This window comes from Schistocerca gregaria, chromosome X (assembly GCF_023897955.1).
Source record: "Schistocerca gregaria isolate iqSchGreg1 chromosome X, iqSchGreg1.2, whole genome shotgun sequence".
Lineage (NCBI taxonomy): Eukaryota > Metazoa > Arthropoda > Insecta > Orthoptera > Acrididae > Schistocerca > Schistocerca gregaria.
The window spans coordinates 216926960-216949510 of record NC_064931.1 but is presented as its reverse complement, the minus strand read 5'-3'; the positions used below and the strand labels follow the sequence as shown (position 1 = coordinate 216949510).

Here is a 22551-nt window from a genome sequence, read left to right as displayed (position 1 = left end):
GAGGTAACTGCGCCGTAGTATGGGGACGCTACACCTAAACAAACATATAAACACACGACGTCAGTCGACTACAGCGCACGGGAAGAGAGAGTATTCCTGCCAACGAGGCTCCCTGGCTGGCAGTTGGCTGTTCGCTACTTTGGACGACAGTGCATTAAATACGTGACATGTATTCCGTGGGCAATATGAATCCAGCAAAATCCAGCAAATATAGCTCGCGACTTCAATAACAAGGTAAATGAATGTTTTCCGAACTGTAAGTCTGCGGTGCGGTCGCAAAACACAGACACTAAACTTATTATAGTGAACAGAGACTTCAATGAACGAACGGACAGCTCATAACTTTGCAAAAATAAAGAAAGTAAACTTTTCACTGGAGGGAATACTATATTGAACCAAGGACCTCTCCTTCCGCAGCTGCTCACGCTAACCACGGAACCACGGCGCTCCTGAGCTCACACTATCCGTTATGTTGCCTATCTTGCGCAGTTTGTATATTTTGCTTATTTTTTTGATAGTTCCACAGAACTTCTTCCTGTTTTCTCGGTTGATCTGTGTTCAGTTTTTCAAGGCCTATCCAGTGTGCCAACTTATACCTAAATCTGAGGGGGTTGCGATGGGGAGGTTCCCTTGTCAGTTACGATAGATGCAATTTGTATCAGCCATGTTTTTGACCCACAAAAAGAACTGAATAACTAGCATGATTAAACGTCATATAGACGACATACTGAAAATTTACATATGCTCAAAAACTCCCTTCAAAAAAGTGAATCTGTTTCTAACACCATAAAACCAAACCACAATAAAACACCAAAACTCACTTTTAAAAATAAGAAACACATCTTGAGCTTGTTCTCTACATCTACATTCGTAGATAAAATAAATTATCACCAACAGCTCGTGCTATCCAGTCGAGAAAAAGAAAGCACATTTCCCACAATATAATTAAAAGATTTCTCAGTCCTCTACCAAGTAAGGACGAAACAGAGAAATAGCTGAATTACACGCATGAGTTGTAGATAGCATATATAAAAAATCTCATAGTATCGAATCAACAAACTGACAAAGTGACATAATTATAACTGAATAAAATTTCTCTTCTGTGGAAGCACATCATAAAAAACAAGTGCTCTCCCTGATAAATTCGTTACAATTAAAATTTTGCAAATAAATGTTTTACATTATAAATTTTAGTTTTAATGTTTACATTTTATGATATATGGACGAAAGGCAACGCCTTCTGTGACACACATAGAGCTGTTTTCAAGCTGTATAAGCGGATGAAGTTCGTGTCACTGACAGCTTGATCTGTATACATACCCATCAATTCTGACTGTAATACACATACATAAAACATACGCGAACTTTGTACGTGGTGTGTACTTCGAGTTACTTACACTAGAATATATGTTACTGCCTTTATAACGCAGGATAACATTTCATGGATAACTGATGATAAGTAATCACTAGTGAAGACCTGTGATGGAAAATAATGCATCGTGAAACATGAGGTGCTGTTCCATTACGAAATTCTTTTGTAGCTGTGTAAGAGTGTTGCCTCTTCTAATAATCGTGGGCAAAACGATACAGTTTCCAAGTTTGGTAATGAGCTGCTAGCATTTAGCAAGACAGCTATAAATCATTCTACAAAGCACCCATAAATTTGTGGTCTACCACCGAGACCAAAGTATCTCCCTTCGATTCCTACCCATTCTGATAGCTTGTTGACACCACAGAAAATAGCTAGGCATGCGGCAGTCCTCATCTTCTCAGTGTGAATATATATACAATCTGATCAAAATTACCCAGACACTTTAGACATCAATAAGAGATGTGTGTACTTTCGCATTTATGACGGCTTAAACTCTTTGAGGCAACTTTCAGTGAGGTGCCTGTATGTCTGTGGAAGAGTGAAGCCAATTTTCTTCAAGAGCCGGGGAAAAAGAAAGCAGTGATGTTGGATTGTGGGGTCTGTAGCGACGTACATCGTAATTCTTCACAAATGTGTGCCATTGGGTTCCCATCGGGAACCTGAACAGGTCATTCCATTTCAGGAATGTTATTTCCCACAAACCATTGCCTCTCTGAGGCTGCTTTATGACAGGGTGCATTGTTGTGTTGATACGAATAATCATCGTCTCTGGACTGTTCCTCTACTGTATGTAAGTGTCCTGCCAATGAAACGCAACCTTTGGGTCGCCTTCGCCACAATATTATCTATGTGGTCTTTCCAACTGAAGTTATTCGTAATTTTTAGGCCCAGGTACTTAGTTGAATTGACAGCCTTGAGAATTGTACTATTTACCCAGTAATCGAATTCCAAAGGATTTCTTTTGGAACTCATGTGGATCACCTTACACTTTTCGTTATTGAGCGTCAACTGCCACCTGCCACACCATACAGCAATCTTTTCTAAATCGCTTTGCAACTGATACTGGTCTTCGGATGACCTTACTAGACGGTAAATTACAGCATCATCTGCGAAGAACCTAAGAGAACTGCTCAGATTGTCACCCAGGTCATTTATATAGATCAGGAGGCGCATCTATTCCGTTTCGCTCATTGCTAACGCCCCAAGTCTTCCACCACACAGTCGCCAGACATGTCTGATCTTCCCTATTGATTAATTCTGTTCGCTAGCCGCCGACAGACGCGCACTCCACCGGTAACCCAAACGGCCAGCAGGAGACTGAGTCGTTTAAAATCCCGGGGATGGCCTGGCAAAATAGACCGGTCTACCTGCCCTGCCACCACAGAAGAACTCTAGCACTTCACCTGAGATAACACGAGTCTATATTGAGCTGCACAAAGAAAAAATGTAGATTATAAACGCAGCTGATTTCGGGGGGCCACTTGGAATGATTAACATACAGCAAACGTTCCACTCAGGCCAAGCATTCTCTGAAGTTCAGGGCAGTGGTCTTCCCTTTTTGTTTAATTGGGTTGGGTTGGGTTGTTTGGGGAAGGAGACCAGACAGAGAGGTCATCGGTCTAATCAGATTAGGGAAGGACGGGAAAGGAAGTCGCCCGTTCTCTTTGAAAGGAAGCATCCCGGCATTTGCCTGGAGCGATTTAGGGAAATCACGGAAAACCTAAATCAGGATGGCCGGACGCGGGATCGAACCGTCGTCCTCCCGAATGCGACTCCAGTGTCTAACCACTGCGCCACCTCGCTCGGTTTTGTTTAATTAAATCCATGTAAACTCTGATTGTATGTTCCAAAAAATGGTTCAAATGGCTCTGAGCACTATGAGACTTAACAGCTGAGGTCATCAGTCTCCTAGAACTAAGAATTACTTAAACCTAACTAACCTAAGGACATCACACACATCCATTTCCGAGGCAGGATTCGAACCTGCGACCATAGCGGTCGCGCGGTTCCACAGTGTAGCGCCTAGAACCGCTCGGCCACTCTGGCCGTCTATTTATGTTCCACATCTCCTGCTAAGCCACTGGGCCGATTTCAACCAAATTAGGTACCTATATCATTTACTGTCCGAAAAAAATAACAGTGGAGGTAAAAACCACCCATCTTTCATAGCGGTAAGGATAGTGGTGCAAAAGCAGTGTAGGCCACTACGCGAGAACAGCCGTACTTCAGGCATCCAGTATTTGAAAATGAGAGCACCAGGACCTGTAATATACTTTACACATGGTTTCAAACTTTTACGGAATTTTTTCTTGCTCACGACTCCCGCAAAATTGTGAAAGGAAAAAAAGTTGTCGCTTACTACTTTTTCGCTGTTCATGTAGTGAAAGTGCCACATGAATCACGACTTTTAATTTATTACGTCTTGACTACTAACTGTATTCGCGACACATTTTGCAAACGGTATTGCGTATACCATCGAGTGAACCAGAAAAATTACATCACTGTACAACAGTTAGTTCAGTAGATACAAAGTCATAAACACTGAATGCGTGGAAAACTACCGCATCATGCAAGACGTTTAAATTTATTACTCCTTTTCTACTACTTTTGTTTGCGACACTCTTCGAAGACAGTATTCACATTTGTCGCTGAACGTACCTACAAAAATATATCGTTGTGCGACACATAGTTCAGGAGATATTACGTCATAAACACTAAGATGCATGAGAAACTGCCGCATTATGCGTAAAATTTTAATTTATTGCTTCTTTACTACTAAATCTATTCACAACACATTTCGCAAAGGGTAGGCACATATACCATTGGATGTATCTGCAAAATAATATCATTGTACAGCACATGGTTCAGGAGATAAAACGTCATAAACATTAAGCTGCCTGGAAATTAAACTGCAGGGCGAAATTCCCTAGACATACAGATTAAATATGTGAACAAACACTCGGGAAATATGTTACTTATGTGTGAAATATATATGATGACTAGTATGTTAGCTAGCAAAGCTACGGGGAAGAAGCTCAGCCTAAGCCCCTGGAATTATTTCAATCAAATTTGGTACACACATCAATTACAATACGGAAATAAATACTGTGGGGTTAACAACCATCAGCCTCCTATTGGGGGAACGTGATAACATGGAGAGAGAAGGGAGAACGAGGAGATGGACAGACAGCGAGGGGGAGGGAGGACGTAAGCGCAGGTAGGAGGAGGGGATGGACAGATGTAGGGGAAGGGGAAATGGAAAGAGAGAGGGGAGAGAAGGACATTGACAGAGAAAGGAACGAGGAGATAGAGGTAGACAGGGGGAGGAAGAGAAAAGCAGAGAGATGGGGCAGGAGGTAATGAACAGACAGAGGGAGAAGGTTGAAATGGGTAGAAGAAGGGAAGAAGAGGAGACAGACAGAGAGTCAGAGAGTGGGGAGACGAGGAGGTGGACACAGAAAGTAAATGAGACAACATGAAAATGGAGAGGGTGGAAGGAGATGGACGGAGGGAGGGGGAAGAAGGAGATGGACAGGCATGGGAGGAGCATGACAGAGAGGGGAGATAGGTTTAGATAGACAGAGGGAGGGGCAGGAGGAGTTGGAGAGAGAGTAGGGGGCTGAGGAGACAGAAAGAATGAGTGGTAGATTTGGACAGAGAGAGGGAGAGATGGAGGTGATCGACAGGGATTGGGGGGGGGGGGGGTGGCCAGAGGAAAGAGGAGAGGTGGATAAAGCTAGAGGGCATTGGTAGAGAGAGGAGGAAGGAGGAGCTGGTCAGAGAGAGGAGGGAGGGGAAGATGGACTAATAGAAAGTTGGAAGTTTCTCAGCTAGCGTTCAAATAAATAACGTATTGGTTTGTTTTAATGTATGATTTTTGTTATTAGCAACAAATTTATACATTCTGGCACCCAGAAATCATTATAAATGACTGTTAAGGCAAGAGACTCACTGCATAATTGTTTCCTAACGTGGGGCCCGCACCAGAGAGAGAGTGAGAGGGAGAGAGGGAGAGAGAGGGAGAGAGAGGCAATGGTTAGCACACTGGACTCACATTCAGGAGAATGACAGCTCAAACTCGTATCTGGCCATCCTGACTTAGGTTTACCGTGATTTACCTAAATTTTTGCGGGCAAATATGCTGGGATGGTTACTTTGAAAGGGCATGGCCAACTTCGTTCCCCATCCTTCCATAATCCGATGGGACAGATGACCTCACTATTTGATCCCGTCCCCCAAATGAACCAACCAACACAGTCACGTTTGTCAATTAAAATTCTTGGACGCCTTGAAGAGGTGATTCCGAGACGCAGAAATGTCACAGGATAGGACTAAGCTGACTAGGAGCAGCCACTTGACAGCAAGACCGACGTATGGCCTTAACTGACAGCAAAAACCATCGGTGTCTGTAAACAATTGTCTACAGAGCATACAGCTGCCTCAGGCTTTTCAGTTCTGTGAAAGACTTTGTGTTGTTTCCCTAAGTGATGAGGGAGGTATGCCAGGATGGCTACTCCCAACAGGGATGTTCGATTCTCTTTCCCACTCCTGTCAATTTGGAACTTGTATTTCGTCTGCAGCGACATCGCCTATGACAAGACGTTTAACTCCAATCATGCTTTCTTCCCGTATGCTACATGTCTTATAATTAAACTTATCTCAGGTCCTGCTTCTTTCTCTTTTCCCTCTATCGTTTATTACGTATAGTACAGGGTCGGTATTTCAGCACTTTACTCAGAGAACGCGGGAAACTGCCTAAAATTCACACACAGGCTGGTCGCTGTATTAACCTACAGCCGTTAATGCGTCACGCTGATTCGATCCGGTACGGTTCACATAAATCACATAAATCAGTTAGCTACGCTTTACTCTATACGAGCAGGTTTCTAAACTCAGTTATGCACCCTTCTGGTATACTCTTAATTATATATGCTTTTCCACTTGATTGTACATAAAGTATGTGGTTACTAGTGTACCGTGTAAACCAATACCAACACCTGAAAAATGAACATCGATGTAGAACAAAACCTCTCTGACTTCTGCTACGAACTTTAGACGCAAAACAAGACAAGAGAAACTCTGCGGAGCTCTTAAGGTATACAGAGAAACTGGTGAGAAGTTAAAGTTTTGAGTCCTTCTGTGAGCATGGCTCAGTGGATAGCTCTGGCCTCTTGTGCCAGTGTCAGATAATTTGTCACTGATGTTGAAACTGACGAGGTAACTTCACGCCAAGCACTTCTTGACCAGAACAAGAAAATGATGTATACTTGTGTAAAAATCTAACCCGAGTTGAGGGCGCTGCCAGCGCTGGAGAAGGAGTCGTTGCGCGCCAGGGACTGGTCGCTGGGCGCCGCATCTGACTGCGAGCGTTTCTCCTCGCTGAGCAGCTCGTGCACCAGCTTGTGCGACCGGTCCCCCAACAGCTGCAACATAGGCAACTTACCATTACCCAGTCGCATACAACTGACTGGAGATAATATTGCGTGTGCAGGAGTTTCTTCTAGCCGAGCAGCTCATGCACCACCATGTGCATACGTTTCCCCAACAGCTGCAACATAAGCACCTCATAATTACCTAGTCATCTAAAACTGACTAGCGATAACACTGTGAGCCTAGCTACTCTTCTTGGTGAGCAGCTCATGCAGCCGTTGTTGTGACCACTCACTCACAGCGACTGCAACACAAGTAATTCACCATTACCAAGTCATCTACAGCTCACGATAATGATACAGGCGAGAGCGGTTCTCTTCACTGAGCAGCTCGCTCACCAGCTTGCGTGACGGCTGTAACACAAACAGCTCTACATTTACCAATCCTCCATAAGTGACTCACAGTAATACTGCACATGCCGAAACGCTTGATCACAGCTTTATGCTACTTCTCGTCAGCAACTAACAAGGGAATCTCCCCGTTGCACCCCCTCACATTTAGTTATAAGTTGGCACAGTGGATAGGCCTTGAAAAACTGAACACAGATCAATCGAGAAAACAGGATGAAGTTGTGTGGAATTATGAAAAAAATTAGCAAAATATACAAACTGAGTAGTCCATGTGCAAGATAGGCAACATCAAGGAGAGTCTGAGCTCAGGAGCGCCGTGGTCCCGTGGTTAGTGTGAGCAGCTGCGGAACGAGAGGTCCTTGGTTCAAGTCTTCCCTCGAGTGAAAAGTTTACGTTGTTTAATTTAGCTAAGTAACAGCCGGCACGGTAGCTCAGCGTGTTCGGTCAGAGAGTTAGGTGCCCTCTGTAAAAAAAAAAAAAAAAACGAGTTAACGGATCAACTACGAACTGAAACGCGTATCTTGCGATGTCCGCACCGAGCAGATACAACGAACGAAAACGAGCAAAATGAGAAAAAAAAAGTTATGATCCGTCCGTTCGTTCATTGACGTCTCCGTTCACTGTAATAAGTTTAATGTCTGTGTCTTGCGACCGCACCGCAAAACTATGCGATTAGTAGACGAAAGGACGTGCCTCTCCAATGGGAACCGAAAACATTTGATCGCAAGGTCATAGGTCAACCGATTCCTCCACAGGAAAACACGTATGATATATTCTATACGACACTGATGACGGCATGTGCGTCACATGACAGGAATATGTTGTCCACCCACCTAACTTATACACTTGGCGAATGGGTAAAAAGATCCTTCTGCCTTGCCCGATTTAGGTTTTCTTGTGGATGTGATAATCACCCCCGAAAAAGTGATCGCATCGGACGGACGGACGGACAGATAATAATTGTCTGAAAAATAAAAAAATTAAACTTTTCACTCGAGGGAAGACTTGAACCAAGTACCTTTCATTCCGCAGCTGCTCACGTTAACCACGGGACCACGGCACTTCTGATCTAATACTCTCCTTGACGTTGCCTATCTTGCGCATGGGCTACTCAGTTTGTATATTTTGCTTATTTTTTCATAGTTCCACACAACTTCTTCCTATTTTCGCGATTGATCTGTGTTCAGTTTTTCAAGGCCTATCCACTGTGCCAACTTATAACTAAATCTGACGGGGGTGCGATGGGGAGTTTCCCTTGTAAGCAACTAACCCTCACCAAGTCACACATAAAAGACACACGCTAATAATGCGCGTGTAGGTGCTTTTGCCCGTAGAGCAGCTCTTGCACTAGACAGTAGGACTGCAGATATGCAACAGAAGCACTGAAACTAGCCAATATCAAGTCGTCTACAGCTCGTTCTTGATAATACCACATATACAGGGTGTATCATAATTAATAACGTAAACGCATACAGTTGAAAGTACATCATACGAGAAGCAAAAAAGTCTGAGTAAACATGGGGTCGAAAATGCATCCCTTAAGAGCTACGAGCAATTTTTCATCTTCGGTACTGTGAAGCAAATCTCTTTTACTGCAAGCTCTTTGCTTTCCACATTTTGAGAAGTAGCAGTATGGATCAAAACAAGAAAAAATGTGCAGTAAACATTTGCTTTAAAATGAATAACTCAAGAGCTATGAGCAATTGTTCATTAGAAGAGTTGTGGTTCCAAGTAGCGAAGGTGAGCATGGTTCAAAAATGGCTCTGAGCACTATGGGACGTAACATCTGAAGTCATCAGTCACCTAGAACTTAGAACTACTTAAACCTAACTAACCTAAGGACATCACACACATCCATACCCGAGGCAGGATTCGAACCTGCGACCGTAGCGTTCGAGAGGTTTCAGACTGAAGCGCCTAGAAGCGCTCGGTTACAGCGGCCGGCCTGGTGAGCATGTGCTCATAGCTCTTGAGGCATGCATTTTAAAACACATGTTTAATGGACAATATTTTCTTGTTTTGGTCCATACTACTAATTCGCAAAATGTTGAAAGCGAAGAGCTTGCAAAAGAAGATATTTGCTTCACAGTATCGAAGATGAAAAATTACTCGTAGCTCTTAAGGTATACATTTTAGATCCCATTTTTAGTGAGACTTTTTTGCTCCTAGTATCGTATACTTTCAATTGTATGCGTTTACGCCATTAATTATGAGACACCCCGTATTTTGATTTAGACTAACGTGTGGTATTTTGCTAATTATGGTACAAATATAAGATAAGAAGCGTGTATGCAGCTTTAATCATCGAGAACGAAGTCTTTCGCGACGGAGTTGTATAAAACTTGAGCTTTCGACGATTTACACCGTTGTCATCGTCAGCAGCAACTGACTGTCAAAATTGCTGCTGTGGCGACCTTATATATCGCAAACACGGCTTCTGATTCGTCAGTAGTTACGTCATGTCGTCGCAGATGGCGTCACCAGCACAGACGTTGACACCATCTGCGACAGCACGACCTAACTTCCGACCAACCAGAAAACGTCTTTGGGCTGCATAAGGCCACCAGAACAGGACTATCCAGAAGAAATTTACACAATAACAAGTGAAATATAGTTTACACTATTTCAAGAGATTTACTATTTATCGACGTTACTGTGTTTCACTGCCGGCCGGAGTGGCCGTGCGATTCTAGGCGCTCCAGCACGGAGCCGCTCTGGTGCTACGGTCGCAGGTTCGAATCCTGCCTCGAGCATGGATGTGTGAGATGTCCTTAGGTTAGTTAGGTTTAAGTAGTTCTAAGTTCTAGGGGACTGATGACCTCAGAAGTTGAGTCCCATAGTGCTCAGAGCCATTTGAACCATTTTTGTGTTTCACTTTCTTATAGTCCATGAAGCTCTTTTGTTTTTATCAAGAAGGATAGTTGGATTCAAATTTTTTAAATATTTATTGTTTTATAGTTTTGTGTTGATGTCGTTATGTAATGTATTTCAAATTTGATAATGTCTGTTATTCAATAATTTTGGAGTTGTTTTAGTACCCCTAAATTGGAAAATAGCATAATCTTGTACGGTTTGAGTGTTAGGCCTGAAAGGCAAGCTTAATTCTAGGTAAATTTGGGAATGTTTTCTTCCTTTTCATGGTAGCTGGTTCATCTACAATCCAGTCACAATCCTAGTTCCTGTGTCACATACTGTAATTAGTGACTCGCATTAAAATCACAATATTAAAAATTATATTTGTATAATCTGAAAACTTCTCAGATTTCAAAGTGTTATGAACTTCTCATTCTGTTCATATAAACAGAACGGCAAGAAAAATTAAAGCATTGGTCGCCTGTTTTCTATTTCCTGAAATTAATTTTGTTTGAAAGAAAGTGCTGGTACTGATTAATAATTTTCAGTGATTGCTTAAGTGAAAATTTTTAAATATGGCTGCCGAAGTGTTGAATCAGAAATAATACTACTTGCTCTCATACTGAATTTTAAGTACAAATTACGATGATAAAAATAAATACTGATACATTGTAAATTTCGGAAGCAATGAAGTGAATTTGCTCCTTCAGAGCTTAGCGATCAGAGATTCGTAGTTACAGTATTGATTGCATACGGTTGATCATAAAGTGAGTTAAAAGCAACTCTCGTCCTGTTCTTGCAGAGGACAACTGTATTACTAAAAACGGTTCAAACGGCTCTGAGCACTGTGGGACTTAACATCTATGGTCATCAGTCCCCTAGAACTTAGAACTACTTAAACCTAACTAACCTAAGGACATCACACAACACCCAGTCATCACGAGGCAGAGAAAATCCCTGACCCAGCCGGGAATCGAACCCGGGCGCCGGACAACTATATTGCTGACAGATATAAACACGTTATCAGCAACTATAACGAACGCAGTCAATGACAAACGCAGTAAAGTGTATTTATGTTTGTGTGAGATATACTACCGAATCCTTGTATCCACCAGTTACTTTGGGATATACTAGTCGATAGTTTTATTTAACAGTAGGCCAATTTAGGACACACATGATTTAATATTCATACAATTTTCTAGTATTATCACGGTTGTCAACATACATGATCAAGTCACATTAATATGACCACCTACCAGAAGTCTGAATAACCAATTTTTTTGTAGTGCGGACTTGCAAGAAGATAGTCATTGAGGTCCTGAAAGGCACCAACAGGGAAGTGGAGCCATGGTTCAAATGGTTCAAATGGCTCTGAGCACTATGGGACTCAACTGCTGTGGTCATCAGTCCCCTAGAATTTAGAACTACTTAAACCTAACTAACCTAAGGACATCACACACATCTATGCCCGAGGCAGGATTCGAACCTGCGACCGTAGCAGTCGCACGGTTCCGGACTGCGCGCCTAGAACCGCGTGACCACCGCGGCCGGCGAAGTGGAGCCATGTCATGGCCAGCTAGTTTTCTCGGCTGAGGGTCCACACAGATTATTGACTAGATTTACAGTAAATCCGGATGGCTTAGTAGCCAGAGGAGTATGATACCCTGATCCTGGTGCTTTTCGAACCTCGCAAATACACTGCTAGCGGTGTGATACGTTGTATTGTCCTGCTGGTAGATGCCATCGTGCCAAGGAAAACACAAACTTTATCTAGGGATGGACATGATCCCCAAGGATAGAGGCATACTTTTGTTGATCGATTGTCACTTGTAAAACGACGAGATCAGCCAGGAAATGCCATAAAAACATTCCTCAGATCATAATACTTCCTTGTCGTTGCATGGTGTTTGGAGCCTAAAACGTAAATCATGTGAAAAGACCACCTGCCGCCACTTATTGAGCATCGGATAGCGGTATTGGTGTGGAAATCCAGCCTATGTCGCCGATGGACAGCAGTCTGCATTGGTTCTTGAACCAGGTAAGTGCTATGGAAGCCCATATGCAGCAACGTTCGCTGAACGGTCGCTGAGGAGACACTGTTGGTATCTCCCTGCTTCGTGTGGGTGGTCAGTCCTCAACATTTGCATATCTATTCGCCCGTAGACATTTCTTCAGTAGTCATGCACCCCTATCAAGTATGGGCTGTGGTGCACTGCTGTCACCTCAGGTCGGTTTTGTATGGCACCATTTTGCTATGTATGGTATACTTTAACCATGGTGGCACACTATCATTTTACATTTTTAGTCGTTTCAGAAATGCTTCGACTCCAGTTCCGAAAGCTAATGATCATGCCCTTCTGGGCAGGCTCCATTTCTGCATTCCAACCATGACTGCACTGTTGTCTGTGTTTCCCAGACACACTTTATATACCTTCCACTGCTAGTTCTGCCAAATGCCGTCTGTGAGTGGTTATTACACTTTGACGTCGACCATAGGCGGTGGTCATCAATGTGTCTGGACTGTCTAGTAACATTACTTATACCCCACTGAATGGTATACCAAATCATTTATACACTCATGGAAAAAATTTCAACACTAAAAATATTTAATGTAGAGTAATGTAATTTCGGAAATACATTTATCTAGGTAACATACAGGGTGGTCGGATATTCCCGTTACAAACTTCTAGGACATATAGAGGGTAGTGAGTACATAACATTTTGAATAGGCACCCGTGTCCGGAAACGTATCGTTTCCGTTCTACGACAGTTTCAATGCAAATGATTAACTCATCCACACCCACTTGAGGAATGTACTTAGGCGTGACCCAGTACAATTGTTGCAATCCATTTAAAAAGACTACAGACTCCTTCCGTTATTACTTACGCATTTTCATTACAACTTACACCTTATGGTTTACATTAGTCGACAACAAGAACCCAGCATCTACAGCACCAGCCGCAACGTACCGATGCATTACAACAACGGCTCGATGTGACGACCACCAAAGTTGTTACACACATTGCACCTCCGAAGCATGTTCTGGTACGCTCTCTCCTTCCCACCTGGTGTCTCTTCAATTTTTGTGCAGCGGCCAGAACTCGTGCCAGCAGATCTTCCTCTGTCTCTATAGGTGAGTCATAAATTAGAAGTAGTCCATAGGGGTTAAATCCGGCGATCCTGGCGGCCAAGCGGTTGGCCACCACAGCCTATCCGTCTTTCACCATACCGTCTGTTGATATGTCTCCAGACAGCCAGTGAAAAGTGAGGTGGTGCTCCATTATGCTGAAGCCACATTTCCTGATGGACGTTCAATGGCACAGCTTCCAAGAACGGGTCCATTACGTGTCGTAGGAAGACTAAGAATGCGGGACCCGTGAGCTTGGCTTGAAGGAGGTATGGTCCAATCACATGACCGTCCAGAATACCGGCCCACACGTTAATTCCAAATCTGTCTTGAAATCTCTGAACATGGGTGGCATGAGGGTTTTCGTCCGCCCAAACATGGCTATTTCGAGCATTCAAAACACAATCCCTTGTGAACCTACATTCATCTGTGAAGAGAACTCGACGAGGAAACAGGGGCGGGTCGATGCAACGGTGCAGGAATCATGTGCAGAAGGCGACGCGTTGTGGAAAGTCTGCTGGACCCATAGCCTGCATCCTTTGAAAGTGGTACAGATGTAATTGTTGCACATATAGGATTTCCAAGACGGTACTGTGACTAACAGCCATTGCACGCACAATTGTTCGCGAAGTCGTTGATGGGCTATCTTCAATGCGACGCAGTGCACCTTCTTCAAATTCGGGAGTGCGGCATCGCAGTGGAGCACCACAGACCTGCCTCCTTACGGTGAAGGGTCACGCTTCTCGTAGCCGTTATGTAACTTGGGCAAACAGTTTGTGCAATGGAGTGTGACGGTGTGGAAAACGTTCGTGATACTGGCAAGCAGCTCTTCCGTTACCTTCAGCTTCGCCATACACAAGGAGCATGTCTGTGTATTCCGAAAACGTGTACTGCCCCATGTTTCCTCTATCCGTGATGCACAGGTATTGACTCTGTCTCACAGCAAAGCGGACAATAAGTCACATCTGGGGTTCGTTTTACGTAGTACATGTCATCGTGTCTACACTCTTGCGCTAAGAAGACGTTGACGCGGTACACATCTGAATTGAAACTGTCGTAGAACGGAAACGATACGATTCCGGATATGGGTTCTTGTTCGAAATGTTCTGTACTCACTACCCTCTACATGTCCTAGAAGTTTTTAATGGGAATTTCCGACCACCCTGTATATCCAAAGCCCACAACGCCTCTGACTCCTCAAACTCCTCTCTGGCCAGACATGGGGGTTGCACCTCTCTACCATCGTCCACACCTACAAATCCTCTGTTATGCCAGTCCTGCCTGGATATCTGCTCCCCCCAGATCCTTGAACGTCATGCACTCCACCTCACCTTCCGTATATGCCTCCTGTCCCCCACCCGTATCCTCCATGACCTCATTTCATTCCCCCATCTGCTCCTATTCCTCGAACATATCCGCATACTCTACACCTCCGGCCACCTTGATCCCCCTCACCACCTGGTTGCTCCTCTCCTCTCCCATCCCTGCCCCCTGCCACGTCTTTACTGTTGTGTCACCCCTACCCTCCATCTCTACACCCTTCCTCTCCTTTCCCAATGTGGCTTCCATCAACTCCCCCTCCCAGATGCTGCCCTCTCTCCCTCCATTTATCCCTCCTATCAACTCTTATCCTCACCCTCCCTCCTTTCCTCCGTCCTTTTCCTGGGCTCCCTCTTCCCCCTTCCATCCTCGTTTTTCCCCACCTACCCTCTCTCTGTCCCCCTTCTCTCCCCTGAGTCCTTTTGCATTTCCCTCCTCTGCCTTTTCCCATTCCCTCTTGCGTCTGCCCTGCCCCTCTCCCCTCCCCCCTTAAGAGTCCTCTACCAACTTCGGTTTCCCCCCCCCCCCCTCCCCTTTCGTTTTTCATCTCCTCCCTCCTTGTTTTCCCCCTCATCTGTCCAGCCCCTCCCCCATCTGCCCTTGGCTATGGTGTGTCATTTTTGTGCTGACATTTTAGTGCAGTGTTTACAATGAGTGTTCAGTGTTGTGTGTCTTTTCTGAAGTGTTGCGAACGGAAATCATGCTGTCGCTGGGTGTGATTTTTATATATCTTGCGAACAGAAACCAGACTGTCGCTATGTTTTTTAATTGTCTGTCTACTATTTTAGCTGTCTGCTTCCTGTGTATTTTATTAGCATTGCCAACCCTTTATTTTATGTTTTAGGGTTCCATAATTTTCCGCCATTTTACAATTTTTAGTCACCGTTTTATCGCCTGCTTTTGTTGTTTCTTATCTTCTTACGTTTTAAAAAGCCTGTAGGCTGAATACTAGCGTACTAAGCTGCTACCAGCCCGCCCCCTTAGGGGGAATAGAAATTCAATAAAGGAAAAAAAAACACTCTGTATATTACTGATTACCACTGCAAGATCACAGGCTAACGTAAGTGCGAGATAAGCCATCATAAATGTGAACTACTGGTACGTCAATAAATGGCGTAACTGCCAGAATGTTCAAAGAAATAGGATGGAGTTCCATGTCTGTTGCACTTGATCGGTCAGTACAGAGACGGTTAGTGCTGTTTGTGGATGACACTGGAGTTGTCGTCCGATGAAGTCCCACATGTACTCGATTGGAGACAGAGCTGGTTGTTGAGCATACCAAGGCAACATGTCGATACCCTGTAGAGGTTACAACGACAGACTGTTGGGGAACACCCCCTGGAATGCTCTTCATGAATGCAGCACAACAGGTGGAATCACCAGATTAGCGTACGAATTTTGAGTCCGGGCGCGGGAAGCGAGAACGCTACCGCACGACCACGAAAATGGTTCCGGACTGCGCGCCTAGAACCGCGAGACCACCGTGGCCGGCGCACGACCACGAGATGCGGGCAATGTACACTACTGGTCATTAAAATTGCTGCACCAAGAAGAAATGCAGATGATAAACGGGTATTCATTAGACAAATATATTATACTAGAACTGACATGTGATTACGTTTTCACGCAATTTGGGTGCATTGATCCTGAGAAATCAGTACCCACAACAACCACCTCTGGCTGTAATAACGTCCTTGATACGCCTGGGCATTGAGTTAAAAAGAGCTTGGATGGCGTGTACAGGTACAGCTGCCCATGCAGCTTCAATACAATACTACTGTTCATCAAGAGTAGTGACTGGCGTATTGTGACGAGCCAGCTGCTCGGCCACCATTGACCAGACGTTTTCAATTGGTGAGAGATCTGGAGGATGTGTTAGCCAGGGTAGCAGTCGAACATTTTTTATATCCAGAAAGGCCCGCACAGGACCTGCAACATGCGGTCGTACATTATCCTGCTGAAATGTAGGGTTTCGCAGGGATCGAATGAAGGGTAAAGCCACGGGTCGTAACACATCTGAAATGTAACGTTCACAGTTCAAAGTGCCGCCAATGCGAACAAAAGGTGACCGAGACGTGTAACCAAGTTCACCTCATACCATCACACCGGGTGATACGCCAGTATGGCGATGACGAATACACGCTTCCAACGTGCATTCACCGCGATGTCGCCAAACACGGATGCGACCATCATGATGCTTTAAACAGAACCTAGATTCATCCAAAAAAATGACGTTTTCCCATTCGTGCACCCAGGTTCGTCGTTGAATACACCATCGCCGGAGCTTCCGTCTGTGATGCAGCGTCAAGGGTAACTACAGCCATGGTCTCCAAGCTGATAGTCCATGTTGCTGCAAACGTCGTCGAACTGTTCATGCAGATTATTGTTGTCTTGCGAATGTCCCCATCTGTTGACTCAGGGATCGAGACGTGGCTGCACGATCCGTCACAGCCGTGCGAAGAAGATGCCTCTCATCTCGACTGCTAGTGATACGAGGCCGTTGGGATCTAGCACGGCGTTCCGTATTACCCTCCTAAACCGACCGATTCCATATTCTGCTAACAGTCATTGGATCTCGGCCAACGCGAGCAGCAATGTCGCGATACGATAAACCGTAATTGCGATAGGCTACAATCCGTCCTTTATCAAAGTCGGAAACGTGATTTCTCTTCCTTACATGAGGCATCAGAACAACGTTTTTCCAGGCAATGCCGGTCAACTTCTGTTTGTATATGAGAATTCGGTTGGAAACTTTCCTCATATGAGCACGTTGTAGGTGTCGCCACCGGCGCCAACCTTGTGTTAAAGCTCTGAAAAACTAATCATTTGCATATCACAGCATCTTCTTCCTGTCGGTTAAATTTCGCGTTTGTAGCACATCATCTTCGTGGTGTAACAATTTTAATGACCAGTAGTGTATTTGTACATAAACACTATCTGATTAAAAGTATCCGGAGACAGCTTTGTAAGGCAGAATTGACTTGCTTCCACTCATCCACTGTTCAGTGGCGTCGCACCTTACACCACCACAAATTTCGCTTAGCACTGACTACAGAAACGACTGATTTATGAGAAGCTGTTCGACCACTGTATCTCATTCCATTTGTCTCCCTACACACAGCCGTTGAGCTAAGTGGACTGCTGAAATTCACGAGTGATTCCTTTCGTAGATTTTACACACTCTGCTACGAACCACGTGTCACCTTTTTAACGTCTTCGTAAAGACCATAAATCACGGTGACTTCAGTGTAATTATTATCTTTGTGGAAATGTCATTGCTTATTTCTTTCAAGTACCTACTGTAGGCGTTCTTTCTGTGTATGGGCAAAGCTCTATCGAGCTATGTTACTAGGTAGTGGCATATCATGCGAAAGCTACTTTTGTTCTTATGTTTGCACGCCACTGTATTAAAATATTTACATTGTTATACATTAATAGAAGTACCCTCCGCCACACACTGTAAGGTGGCTTGTGGAATATAGATGTAGATTTATTGTTATTACTGTGTAATGGAAAGGCGTCTATGGTTGGTTGAAATGGCTCTGAGCATTATGGGACTTAACATCTACGGTCATCAGTCCCCTAGAACTTAGAACTACTTAAACCTAACTAACCTAAGGAGGCGTCTGTGACATGTTAAAAGTAGTGGTGATGGTCACTTAGATTTCAGAGGGAGAACCAAATCCCAGATCCGCGAACTTTCTATGGTCGATAGCCTGTGGACTATAATAGCTTCCTGCGCATGACCAATAACAGGTAATCAAGAATTACTGTCGTTGATATGTCTGTGAAGAAGAGGTAGCAAAAATCTGAAATTTATCACTGCGGTTTAGTCTCTCCTCGTAAACGGAAATTATCCAACCTTACCTCCGGGGGGAGGGCTATACATATGCATAGGGAGAAAATGAGCTGTGGAAATGCTGTAAGAGTATAATTCCCAGATTTACCAGAAGTTGAAAAGGAAAAGAATGGTAAATTATTCCTGGCACACCAGGCGATAGGACTGATTCCCTACATCGTATTCTAAACGAAAATATTCGTTCTAATTATAATAGATTTCGTTTCAGATTTTTCCAACATTCGCTGAACTGTGCATGGACAACCCACAAACTGGGTAATCCGAAGGCGGTTAGCTGAAAACTTGCTATGTGTCTCATAAGCATTCCAGTTACAAGAGTCTTATCAGCAGCACTATTTATCAGCTTGACATTCTCTTCAGCTTTTATTTCGCTTCTTTTTTGAATTGATGTTTATACAGTTTCTCATCTTCACATTTTGTAAATATTAAAACATTGGCGCTGTAAATACGCATTTGTGATAGACATCTATTGTTGAGGCAGCAGTCTTAACGGAGCGAACGACACCTCATGGAAACATACGATGAAGGACTCTGTGATGGTCGCCTGACATCAACTGTGAGAGCAGGCAAAACTGGACCTGGAGCAAGGAAACGAGCTGAACCTCATTCACATGGTACCAAGTGCGTGCAACCAAGCTCACAGATAAACTGTAGTTTCGCGAGGAATTGGAAAATGACAGATGGGTGATAGCCAGGGGTGTGAGTGGGGGTTAATGGGGGTGGAAGGGCGATTGGTATGGTGAGAGGGAAGTGCCATGTGCGCATGCAAAACACGAGTAATCGGACGAATCAGGCATCTCTTTGTTAAGTGTCCTACAGACACTCTGATTTGTTCGGCCCTGCTAAACCTGATGTGGCATCCAGATGGTCAGGCATAGCGCCTAATATTGTCACTTGGCAGAATACACACACACAAGGGCTATGCAAACTACTCTGTCGAAATAGCAAGGGACTGATATTGCGCTGACAGCATGTTACAATCACCTAATGAAAGGAAACATAAAAGACGCGAGGGCTTTTTGGTTGTAATTACACTTTTTATTCCTAGACAAATATGTAATAACGACAATGGGGCGGTTGTGTTTTGATATTGGGAAGCTATGGTAGGCCTTGCGAAACGATATCCATCTGGTGTGAGAGTGTACACAAGATAATTTTTCGGATGCCATACACATATAAATGATAATCATGCTATTTGTCAGGAATGTTATGCAGTTGGATCGTAATGTTCCTGTTATTAGTTTTGTGTCATGTACAGAGAAAATGTCTGCATCTGTTCGTAAGGGAGGTATAGATTTGACGAGGAAAACTGCGATTCCAGTGAATCGATAGCTGTCAGAGATATGAATGATTTTACGTGGAAAATTATGTTCAGTGATAAGGAGGATATAGATTTACATCGAAAATTGATATTTCAAGAGCCACAGTCGAGGAGAGACCATTTGCAGTACTGCGCTGATTGTCGAATGTCACCAGATTGGTGCTGAAATCGTAATATTTAGTTGTAATTTAACACATAAATATGTTGCTGGTTTCGTAGGACGACACCATCTGCGGTACAGGATCCTTGGAGGTGGTGGCTGGTGGCTGGGACGGGTGGATATTTCCGGCTTAAAGAGCGGGTCACCAGTGAAATTTCTGAACCGATGATTCGGAGAACGTGGATGTAGTTTACCTAACACTGTCGCCTTGTGGACGAATGAATACCGGATTAATAGTCAGTATGTGTTGGGCAGCCTTTGTGATGGCGTCTGTTGTGAGAATTCTACGATTGTTATGTGTAAATTTCAGAAGATTCAATATGGCGAATGTTTACGCTGGAGAATTACTTTCCTCCCATGTAAACTGAACAGATGACTGTTTGTACTACGATTCTACATATTTTTCGTCTTTATTTGGTTGGAAAAACGTAGATTGCGATATGTTGTTTGCCCCGAGATGGTGAAACATAGGTGGAAGAGACATTTGCTGCTTTTCTAGAAATGAAAAACACACACAATTATGACCTCAGTTGGCTTTTTGACTTATAAAATCGAATATTGCAGCTAATATCGGTTTCAAATTCGGTAAATTAATTGACTAATGACGAAGCATTTCTCAGCGACAGATCTCAGATCTATGCTACTCGACGATTTCAGCATAAAAGTGTCATACCAGCGTGATTTTTGGCGTGTAAAATCTGATATACAGCTGATATCGATTTCGAGATCGGTAAATTAATACCACTAGGTCGTTGGTTCGAATCTAGCCTGCCACAATACTTTAAATTATTTATGAAACAAATCGAAAGTCCTTTCAGGTGAAAACCAAATCACAATTACATAACTTAATCACACCGATTAGAAACAGAGCATTATTGTATTTTCCTTGTCGTTTACAATTAGCTTACATCTGCAATAGCTAATTACACATGTCACATTCAAAAAGATATTTGCTAGTTAATGTAACCACAAACTTTTTACTTTATGGGAAACAATGCCTTTTTATATCTTCTTACTGCCCAGCTAGGAATCGTAATCTTTAAGCTTTTCAGGTTTCATCACTTACATAAGGTGAAGACAAGTCTGCTTCAGACACTACTGTAGTTCACACTCACAAACAGTGCAACCCTTACTTCTGTGTTACCTGCATGTTGTACATGCTTCACATCCCTCCTCATAGCCACTGAAGAGCCAAAGGAACTGGTACTCCTGCCTAATGACATGTAGGGCCCTCACGAGCATGCAGAAGTGCCGCAACTCGACGTGGCATGGACTCGACTAATGTCTGAAGTAGTGCTGGAGGGAAATGACCAAATAAATCTGGCAGGGCTGTCCATAAATCCATAAGAGTACGAGAGGGTGGAGATTTCTTCTAAACAGCACGTTGCAAGGGATCCTAGATATGCTCAATAATATTAATGCCTGGGGATTTTAGTGGCCAGCGGAAGTGTTTAACCTAAGAAGTGTGTTCCTGGAGCCACTCTGTAGTAGTTCTGGACACGTGGGGTGTCGCATTGTCCTCCTGCAATTGTGCAAGTCCGTTGGAAAGCACAATGGACATGAATGGCTGCAGGTGATCAGACAGGCTGCTTACGTACGTGTCACGTTCAGAGTCGTATCTAGACGTATCAGGGGTCCCATATCGCTTCAATTGCACACGCCCCACACCAATATATAGCCTCCACCGACTGGAACACGCCCGTGCTGACATGCAGGATCCATGGATTCTTGGGGTTGTCTCCATACCCACACACGCCCTCCCGCTCGATATAATTTGAAGCGAGACTCGTACAATCAGGCAACAATTTTGTAGTCATCAACAGTCCAATGTCTGCGTTGACATGCCCAGGCGAGGCGTAAAGCTTTTGTGTCTAACAGTCATCAAGGGTACACGAGTGGGCCTTCGACTCCGGAAGCCCGTATATTCGAAGTTCGGATACAACAAATTTCCTTGAGACACAAAGGCTACTGTCTACAAATCAGCAAAGCCTTAGAAAGCATCACTCGTGCGAAACTTAGCTTGCTCTTTTCTCACATGATATCCTGCGAACCATAAATGAAGAACAAGTGGTAGATTTCCGGAAAACAGTTGACACAGTGCCCCACTGCAGACTGTTAACGAAGATACGTGCATACGGTCTAGGTTCCATGATATGCGAGTGGTTCAAAGACTTTTTAAGAAACAGAACCAAGTTCATTGTCCTCGACAGCGAGTGTTCATCGGGCCCCGTCTAGCTACTGTCGCCAATGATGATGATGATAGTGATGAAGACAACAAAAACACCCAGTCCCCAACCCGACATGCGTTCACTGCCAGGCAGCAGCGCTAACCACTAGACCACGAGCTGCGGACACATACATAAATGATCTGACGGACAGGGTGTGCAGCAGTTTGCGGCTATTTGCTGCTGATGCTGTGGTGTACGGCAAGGTGCCGTCGTTGAGTGACTGTAAGAGGATACAAGACGACTTACACATAATTTCTAGTTCGTGTGATGAATAGCAGCTTGCACTGCATGCGGAAAAATTAAGTTGATGCGCACGAGTACGAGAAACCAGTCCCTTAATGTTCGAATACAACATTAGTAGTCTGTTGCTTGACACATTAAATATCTAAGTGCAACGTTGCAAAGAGTATAGAATGAAACGAGCACGCAGGGACGGTAGTCTGGACGGCGAGTAGTCGACTTCAGTTTACCGGGAGAATTTTATGAGAGTGTGGCTCATTTGTGAAGAAGACCGCTTGGTGAACATTAAT

General features: G+C 44.0%; 1 protein-coding gene across 1 annotated transcript in view; it reads right to left on the bottom strand.

The window, feature by feature from the left end:
- Positions 1 to 22551, bottom strand: part of LOC126298888 (rho GTPase-activating protein 45-like) — a 610977-nt gene that overhangs the window by 20060 nt on the left and 568366 nt on the right. The window contains exon 17 of the mRNA XM_049990422.1: positions 6657 to 6795. Coding sequence (XP_049846379.1) covers positions 6657 to 6795 — 139 coding nt within the window. The remainder of the gene's footprint in view (positions 1 to 6656; positions 6796 to 22551) is intronic.